This window comes from Fukomys damarensis, unplaced genomic scaffold, assembly GCF_012274545.1.
Source record: "Fukomys damarensis isolate Sample0158 unplaced genomic scaffold, DMR_v1.0_HiC HiC_scaffold_18, whole genome shotgun sequence".
Lineage (NCBI taxonomy): Eukaryota > Metazoa > Chordata > Mammalia > Rodentia > Bathyergidae > Fukomys > Fukomys damarensis.
The window spans coordinates 23,459,375-23,468,814 of NW_022900930.1; the positions used below are offsets into that span (position 1 = coordinate 23,459,375).

At 41.2% G+C, this 9,440-nt stretch overlaps 1 protein-coding gene across 1 annotated transcript in view; it reads left to right on the forward strand.

The window, feature by feature from the left end:
- Positions 1-8,101, forward strand: part of Dctd (dCMP deaminase) — a 25,401-nt gene extending 17,300 nt beyond the window's left edge. The window contains exons 5-7 of the mRNA XM_010641069.1: positions 4,747-4,863; positions 6,239-6,335; positions 7,538-8,101. Of these exons, the coding sequence (XP_010639371.1) occupies positions 4,747-4,863; positions 6,239-6,335; positions 7,538-7,616 (293 nt within the window). The 3' untranslated portion in view covers positions 7,617-8,101. The remainder of the gene's footprint in view (positions 1-4,746; positions 4,864-6,238; positions 6,336-7,537) is intronic.
- Positions 8,102-9,440: the final 1,339 nt, after the last annotated feature.

A 9,440-nucleotide genomic window follows, 5' to 3' on the forward strand; every position in this document is an offset into this window, starting at 1 on the left:
GATCGAACTTGGGTCCTTGCTCTTGCGAGGCAGGCCACCGAACCTCTGAGCTAAGTCCCTGACCCCCCTACTGTAAATGTAAAACTATGCTTTAAGAGAACCAATCCTTGGCTAGGTTTGCATACAAGTATATTTTGGTATACTCCTGCTACAGTTCGTAGGCAACACAGTGAAAATGTCAGCACTAGGAAAAGATACATTTATTCTTTATTGCTGTTAAGTATCTATAGAATGTTTATTGTGGTGAGATAAAAAGCAGAAGCCCCAGATGCCACCCCTTATCCCCCCCAAAAAAAGACATGAGAAGGCAGGAAATTAGGGTTAGAAATGTAGATTTCAGGATTTTAGAAATAGATCTGGTCTCCAAGACTCTATGAATGGATCAGTTCTTAAATTGGTGACTGCAGGAAAAAAATTGAAGATTAGGATTAAACCTTTGTAGTACCCAAAAAAGCAAAAGAAAGAAAAGGACTCAGAAAAGTAGAGCACAGAGAGGTCTAAGACGTTTTATAGGAGTGTAGTCTACTAATAATCAAGGGTCAAGAGAACTAAAGATTACAACCAGAAAGGGGCTTGGGGTGTGGTAACGATAAATGACACATAGGAGAGCAGGCTCACCAGAGCCGATTGTGTACGTCTCTTCCCACTCTGAGTACCTACACATATGTGAGTGTCTACACAGAAATTGGGATGTACTACGGGACTTTTTCTTTCCTTTTAAAAAATATTTAGTTGTCCACATATATCAGTATATTACAGAGGCCAACAGGTGTCTGTGGAGTAGCAAGTCCCATTCTTCTTACATAGTGGCCTGGCACACATGTTCTGGAAACAGGTTTTAGGAGCAGTGCCTGACCTTGCATGTGGGATGTATTCTGATCTTTGCCCTTACTTTATCCATTTTATTTTTTTTAAAGTAATTCACTAACTGATTTTATGACTTGAAGTTTGAAAAAACATAATTTTATTGAAAACTAGAGGTTATATCTGCATTACAAAGTCAAGAATTTTAAAAATTAGAGAAGCCATAGTAGAAATGGTGATTTCTTCCAAAAAAGAAAAGGGGCTTTAAATGTTGAGCAGATGACTTGTGCAGAAGGAGGAGAATGGAGAGGGCAGCAGCGTCTCAAAGCTGGGGCCTTGCAAGTGGCAGCAAGAGAGGAGACCCATGTTTTGTTAGTGAAAGATCAGCTGTTCTTGAGGGCTGAGGAATGAAACTGGGGAATTAAGAAAAGTCTAAAAATCAATGCATTTGGTATTTTTACAGTTGTTTTTATGATAGTTGGAAATATACTTTTGCAGAGCCAGTGTTAATTGTGCAAATGTGAAAGTCATGTACTTTGTCAAAGGATATGTACCTTGTCAAAGATCAAATTTGACCTTGACTGAACTCTGATACAACCACTGTAGCACATTCTTTCTCATACCTGCTTCCTGAGGTGGAGAGTATATAGGACAAAGGTGCTTGACCTTATGGTCTGGCTAGCCAGGGCCAGGAGCAAGCTCACCACACTCCAGCATGTTAATTTTAAATGCTCTTTGCGGTCTGAAGCAAACTTGGTGGTTCCCTGTTGTTTGGTCAGTGGTGTCTAAGAAATAAGAAATGAGTTCCTAACACTCCACCCTATGACAGATCTATGTTAAGCAAATTGAGTGGATGGTCATCAAGTTGGTCTGCCCAGTTTCTTTTTTGAGGAAAGTAGAGAGGCCTGGGCCTAAGGAGTGAGAAGTAGCTTCTTGGATAGAAGGGGCCTACAAGGTGATTGTGAAGGGAATTTTGGAGTCAGAGCTATGGTGCCCATGGATACCCTTGGTCCTTTGCAGCAAATCTCAGGCCAGAAAGGCAAGGCTGGACTTTGGGACCTGAATAGACAGCATGTGGGGAGTTACAAGGTGAGGATTAGGTGTACAGGTCCAGATTGAGGAGTCAGTGATTCCCTGGAAAGCGGGGCATCTCCCTTTAGTGATTGTGACCCTTTTAGAGCTTTCAGTGATAAACAGCCCACTGCAGTAAATTTGCCAGTTTTAGGTGTAGCCAGGAGGCCAGCAGTAGGTGTGCCAAGGTGCTCCTGGCAAGGAAGCAGATGTTCACAATTTCTGAAATTGAAAGTACAGGACTGAGAGGGAGAAATGAAGACTTGGGTGCATTCTTAGGCTTTAGGCTGGACACTTGGGTTATGTTTCTGTTACTGTCTAGTTTTTTGTATGGGGGATTATGGGTTAGGAACTAACTGTTCCTTATAAAGAATCTCCTGTGTACCTGGCCCTCAAGTGTTCATAACACCTAGTAGACCTGATCTTTTCTTTAACAGGAAGCTTTGTATTTTTTGTCTAGTGATACTTTTTTTAAGTTAAGAGAAAAGAGGTCTGTTTAATAACCTGTGTGTTATTTCTGTCAACTACCCTTTATACATAGGGACCCCAGATACTTCCCAAGGGAATCTATTTCATACAGCAATTTTCACTAATGAATCCAGACCTGTGATGTTAAATTTGCTCCAAACTACCTAGATGAATTAAGAGGAAAATTGTCACAGTATGACAGTTCTTTGAAATTCAAAAGAGGACATCGTAATACTATTTTGTTACAGATTCAGAGATTCTGTTCTCAATATGAATACCAACACGATAAAAATATGTATTAGATGGAGAAGCCTATTTTTGATACTTGAATTTAAGGGGACTTTTGGTATTTCTTAACATCACCATCGATAATTTGAATCTGCATTTCTTCCTTTATTCATTCAATAAATATTTAACACCCATTATGTTCATAGCATTGCATTAGGCTCTAGGGAAGTTAAAGAATCTAGAAGGCTGGGCTCTGCCCTCAAGGGGGAAATAAAAGAAACAATTACATTTAATTGTTTTTAACATTGAGCATTGTTAATGCCCACTTCTGGAACATGTTGATCACCAGGGGAGCAGGAGCGGAGGGAGCCTCTCAAGGCCTGTGCCCACATGGCCTTGCTACCTTTTCTCCACTTTTCTGTGCTTGTCCTGCAAGGCATTGGTGGTTTGTCAGACCAGCAAGTCTTTGGGGATATGGCCGAGGTTCTTCTGTGACCAGTCAGGTTTTTTCTTTGATGGGCCATGATCTGATTAGGTGTAGCTTGTTCCTTTAGTTTTCCCTGCAGTGCTAGACACTGTTCAGTTTATTTTCATACAGTACCGAAACCTCCCCAAACAGGCTATTCCTAGTATAAAATAGGGATGTACTGACATTTTCTGAGAGCTCTTGGTTGACCTTCTACCTGCAGCATTACCAAATTACTACAGTATGCACGCATCAAATGGAAGGCTGGCTGAGGAAGCTGGGTCAGGGCCTTCACATATCTGACCCACAGTAGATTCTTAGTAAGTGTGCATTGATTACAGAGGAAGTTGTTATAGACATGAAGGGGAGCAATGCATTTGGGCCACTGTTCATTTAAGGCCTCACAACTACTGAAAAGGTGCCCAGCTAGTGTGGAAGGGTGGTGTTTGGGGAGGGTAGGGAGGTCCTTGAAGGTCTGCATGTTATATTCTGGGAGTTGTGTATGATTTGGCCCACACCCAGATGCTCATTAATCCAACAAACATTTTAGCACTTGTATGCCTAAGTATGTTCTGGGGGAGACCAAGGACCCTTGAGTGACAGTACTTCCTGCACTTGTCTAAGCACATTTGAATTACCTAGTAAGTCTCTTAAAAATTCCTACCACAAAGGATGGAGATTTAGCTTAGTGGTTCCGCCGCCTGCTTTGAACATGCAAGATCCTGAGTTCAATCCCCAGCACCAAAAAAAAAAAAAGTCTGCCACACTCCACACCTTCATACTTCCAGGATGGGACTTAGATATTTAGTATTTTGGAAGCTCCTACAGGGACAAGTTTGAGTCCCTGAAATAAAGAATATACTATAGTCTTAGATAACACAGCCAGAAATTTAATAATAGTACAAAGATGGCCATACAGAAACCTCACCCAGCAGGCTGAGGGATTCAGAACCAGGTCTCTGCTGAAGTCTTTATTCCCTCCTGAGGAGGGACCTCCCATGGTTAGGTGATGGGAACAGCTGGCCAGACTGGGCCTGGGAAGGGGATCAGCTCTGACAGGTGTAGGAGAGCGAGGAAAGTTCTCCCTCTGACCTTGAACTCAGGCATGCCATTGGGTGACCCTGAATCACTGGTGAAATGGGCCAGTATATCAAGAACCTCGCTATTGATTGCCCTTAACTGGATGATTGTTTCTGCTAAGTATGACAAGCTGCTGGCTCTCTGCTGGTATTTTTCCTTGTGCATCTGTGCTGAGAATGGTGAGGTGAAGCGGATCCCTCAGGAGAGAAATGCTCAGCTTCACTTCTTGATTCTCTTGCTCTTATTGCTCCTTGCCCTGTTAATAGCTGCGCAGAATATTCCTGTGTGTGCATATCAACACAAATGAGCCATTCTGTACCCCAGGGTCTTGTGGAGCAGTGAGCTATCGCCCTGCTTAGGGTGGGTGAAGGTACTTGACCTTAGCCTCTCCTGGCTGCTCTGGGTACTTACAGACTGAGGGCTGCTGCAGTGAAAGGTTTCCCTTCTAATCACCGACCCAGTCACATCATGTGGCCCTCACTTGATATTCTCAGTACTTGCCTTTCTAATCAATGTATTTTTATTAAGTCTATTACAGTTATTTCAGAGGGGGGAATACAATGCTTAACACTTGGTAAATTCTTCATGAGATACAGTCTAATGGTTCTTTTTCCCTCTTTTTCACTTAGTGTGTCATGCTGAGCTGAATGCCATCATGAACAAGAATTCGGCTGATGTGAAGGGCTGTAGCATGTATGTCGCCTTGTTCCCATGTAATGAATGTGCTAAGCTCATCATCCAGGCAGGTAGGAAACAGGCCTTTCCAAGTGTCACGTTTGCGTTGCTGCCTGCTCATCAAGTAGCTCACTGCAGATGTGTCTGATCTTAAATTGTTATTGTTGAGATCTAAATTAATTGCAGAATCAACTTTGCAAGATATTTCTTGTGTTTTGTTTTTGAATGGTGCCAGGTATTCTAAGACTGATTGCATCCTCTGTGATTCTTAGCATGTTTTTAATTTAGTTTGCAACTTCTTAAACTGCAAGCTGCCAAAAAAACAACACAGGCTTTGCATATAATTATTGTCAATTTACCATTCTTTGACATACTGTGCATAGATTAAGGGGGAGGAAGGGAAATGAACTGTCAGAAACAAGGTCAGCTGGGAGTCTGTATATCAAATTTTAATTTGTATCTAATATGTGGTAGATATTTGAGGATGTAAGCATATCTTTGCATGTAAATGTCATAGGACTGAAATGGTAGCACTCCAAGTTTTTCTTATATTGCAGTTATCATCAATCCACACTATTGTATTCTGAATATTTCACCTTTTTCAAACTGTCACATCTAAGATTCAGCTACACTTTGTCTCCATAAAGCTCTCAGCTTGAGATCTAAAGACTTAGCATGTTTAGCCAGATGTGTGGTTTGAAGGGGCTGTTCATCACAAGCCCTGTGGATCTCAGAGCAGAGGAGGTCTGCTGGCAGCCAGTCAGAAGCTGCCCTTAAGAAACAGTCTGGGCTCCCACACAGCCGCTGCTCCTAAATCCTTTGAGTTGTTTCTTCTGCCATCCACAGGTATCGAGGTGGCAGCAAGCATAGGCACCGAACAGCCTATGCTCCATGCAGCCAGCTTCTGGGTCCCTTCTGAAGATAATGGAGGAGCAGCCTTTAGTGCAGCACACTCAAAACTCCCTGCTCAAGTTATTGCTGCTGTCTGGTGAGGTCAGAAAAAGGGAGCAGATTTGTGCTTCACAGAGCTAGGCCAAATTGGTCTGCAGAGCCCTTCTGGGGAGCATAGTGGTGCTAATCTCTGCGTTGGCCCGCCCCCTTTACTCACCCCATCAACTCTCAAGTAGTTGCCTGTGCATAAAGAATATTTGCTTACCTGGAGAAAGAAAATTTATTAATCTGGTCAAGGCTTGACTGCTTTGATGTATTTTCACTTTGCATTTGTTTAAAAAAAATTCATAAAGACTGGAGGGCAGATTAAATGTAGTCCACCCTCTGCTGTATTAGAAAACGACAGGTACATATTTCAGTAACTGGACAGTGTCTGCAAGCACACTCGGAAGAGGTAATTAATCATAGACACTAGGAGGGCTCCATCTGCTTCTGTCTTTCTTTTACAGTATTTATATGCATTTACTAATGAGGCTTTCATTGGTACCTTTTAAGGTATAAAAGAAGTTATTTTCATGTCTGATAAATACCATGACAGTGACGAGACAACAGCTGCGAGGCTCATGTTTGAAATGGCTGGGGTTACATTCAGGTGAGTTGGGAGAACTCCGAGGAAGGGTGATTTAAAGGGCTGATCCAGACACATGCATGACCTTGTTTGATACCCACTTTCTCCCTCTATGCCAACTTTCACACTGGAGAGTACATTTGGAAGTGTGATGGCATAATTAAAGGAGTAGTGACAGATAATATCGGAAGACAATCTGTTTAAGGATTATATTTTAATTTTCCACAGTTTAGACTAATTATTCAAGTACTGTATCAAGAAATTTTGAAATTCACAAGTTGTGTAGTAGTGATACTAAACGATTGTAAATTTTGCAAATATAACAACTCTGGCATAGACAGTTATGGATGAAAGCAACCTGGTTGAAACACCAGGAATTTTTTTAAAGAAACATTTCAAATTGAGCTTAGAAGTCTTTTGGATTTTTATGATTGTCTTTGCTGAGCCAAGATTTTTGAGGTATGTTTTACTTGCAAGTAAGTTCTCTCATCTTTGATTAATGGCAGAAAATTCCTTTGGGACTGGAGAACTTTATGGTATTTATGATCAGCAATGGCAGGTCTGTTAAACAGATAACATGACTAGCTCCTTGTGTTTTTAGGAATATGGGTTTTATGGGATAAATCTCTTGGACTATCACACTCTATGAGATTTTTAAATCCAAGTTATTTACATACTCTCCTCTAAAAAAATATATTTAGCCTCAAATGTTTTTCAGTTATTATAGAAATGAGTAAAAAGTTAATGAGTACAGAAACATTTGCATTTTTAAAACATGAGTTTAAGAAATTGCTCCTCACTAAAACAAATAGTTTTTGCTCTATATAAGAGGCAAAAGAAAATTTACTACCTTTTGCTTTGGAACCACTCCAAGTTGGCTGTAGAAATTTCCTAGAAAATAAGATAAATCTGATGGGAAAAGAAGTAATCAGATATCATGTTGTGCAGCTAACTTGTTAGAAATCCTTTGACTCCCGGATAATTCATGAACTCAGATAGCTGAAAAACATACACCAAGCCACCCCATGCATCTTTTTTGTCTTAGTCTTTTCTGGTCTGTTTCTCTCGGTATGGTGCACTATAATTGGCTCCTGTAGAGATAAAATATCAAGCAAATCCCAGGACTTTTTTTCTCTTCACAGAAAATATAGTTTAAACCAAAGTAAACAAATTGCTTTAACTACTCATTGGATAATATCTTTATATATTTTGTTTTTCATGTTTAGGAAATTCACACCCAGGTGCAACAAGATTGTCATTGACTTTGATTCAATTAACAGCCAACCAAGTCAGAAGCCTCAGTGAGTTCGATCTCATTAAATCTACAGAAGTTTGGGACTCTCCTCTTCTAAGAAGCTGCTCGTGCCTTTCATCTTGAAGTCCCACATAACTTTTTAATAGCCAGGCCAGCACAAGTAGGTATCTAAAGAATATAAAGCCTCAAATCTCCCTTACTGTCCCTCCTGTCACATGGAACCTACGTCTGTTTAAACTTGATTTAGGGTTGGAAATAAGGGAAGCTATAGATGGCCTGTCACATCAGGTTGGAGTAAGGGTGTCTTCTCCCTTGTGACCTCATTCACCAGGATCCTAGTTGTTTACAGAAGAGTGTTAGCTCTCTGTCATCTGCTGCATTTCAGCAGCCACTTCTCTGTATGCTGGAAGAACACATAAATAAATGTTTGTGTTCTTAGCAGGTATGGCAGCCACGCTGATGTGCACATCTGGCCCAAATGAAGCATAACATGTAGTGCCCTTGGGAAGAAAAAAAAAAAAAAAAAAAAAAAAAGCACATCTGGCCCAAGTGAAGCATAACAGATAGCGCCCTTGGGGGAAAAAATGCTACTCAAATGACAGTAGCATTAAAGTATTTGCTGCAGAGTTGAGGGAAGCCCCTGCCCACCCACCCAGAAAACCTAGATCAGATGGCACATCTGTCCTGACAGATGATCAGCACCACTGAACCAGGAATATTTCCTCTGTTCCTGCTGTCTCATTACACGCTGGCTAGTGGCACATTATCCCTCTGAGGGTGAGAACCCCTATTGTTTTGGCCTCTTATTTTTGCTTTGTTGATCACATGGAGCTGTTACATTTAGTTTATCTGAGTAATGAGTTGTTCCCAGAGGACACAGCTTGTCTCCCATTGCCACCCCCCAGACCACGCCCTGCTGCGATGGCAGCTGGGTTTGCATGGGTGGGAGGGGTGGAGCATATCCCCACTACTGCTGTGTGGAAACAGGTTGCTCCCTCTGTGTGCCAACACAGTTCATTTCTAAAGGTGCTGCAAAACCAAAGAGTAAATCATTTCCTATCCTGCAAGTGAACTGTGAGAAATTCTGCCCACCTGGAGGTGTTTATTCCAAGTCTGTTGGTGATGGAAGCTCATTTGTGCTGGCACCGTGCCTTCTTGTATGCAAACATGACCCTAAACGTGCTTGTTGCCTTTGTCTAGAAAATGGTTGTTTCATCTTAAAGATTACTACCTTTTTTTGAGTGCTCTTATATTTTTAAGAATTTGTATTTTGTCTCTGAGGTTTTGTACTCCATGTTCTAGGACATAATTTGGCTCCTTGCCAATATTATTAAAATTTACAACACCCAAGTATGTTCATGTTTATATTATAACAATTACATATTTATCCTATTTCTGTCTTTTCTGTTTTTTTTTTTTTCTGTGAAACATTATGTAGGCTTAATGCTTAGAAAACAATCTGAGGTATTAATGCTGTGTGTTTCCCTAGAGTGGGCGAATGATGCTTTTTTTGGTTATTGTTTTTGCGTTACTGGGGCAGAACCTAGGGCCTCATGCAGGTACTTTGCCAGTGAGCTACATTCCAAACCCTTTTTAAAATTTTGAGACTGTTGTGACTTAGGTCTAGATGTCCCCCAAACCCTCGTGCACTCATGGTAGGAGCTTTTCAGGGGTGGCTGGATCTAGAGTGTGTGATGCTAGAATCAAGGGTGTGTAATTACTAGATCAGTCCACTACTCGGTTTGGCGTAGTTCTGGCTAGGACTAAGGGCTTGAATGCTATACCTGTGCTAGGGCTGGTAGCCTGTAAATATAAGGAACAGGAAGAGGCCTAATGTGCTCTCACCTACCCACTTGCCGTGGACTGTTTCTCTT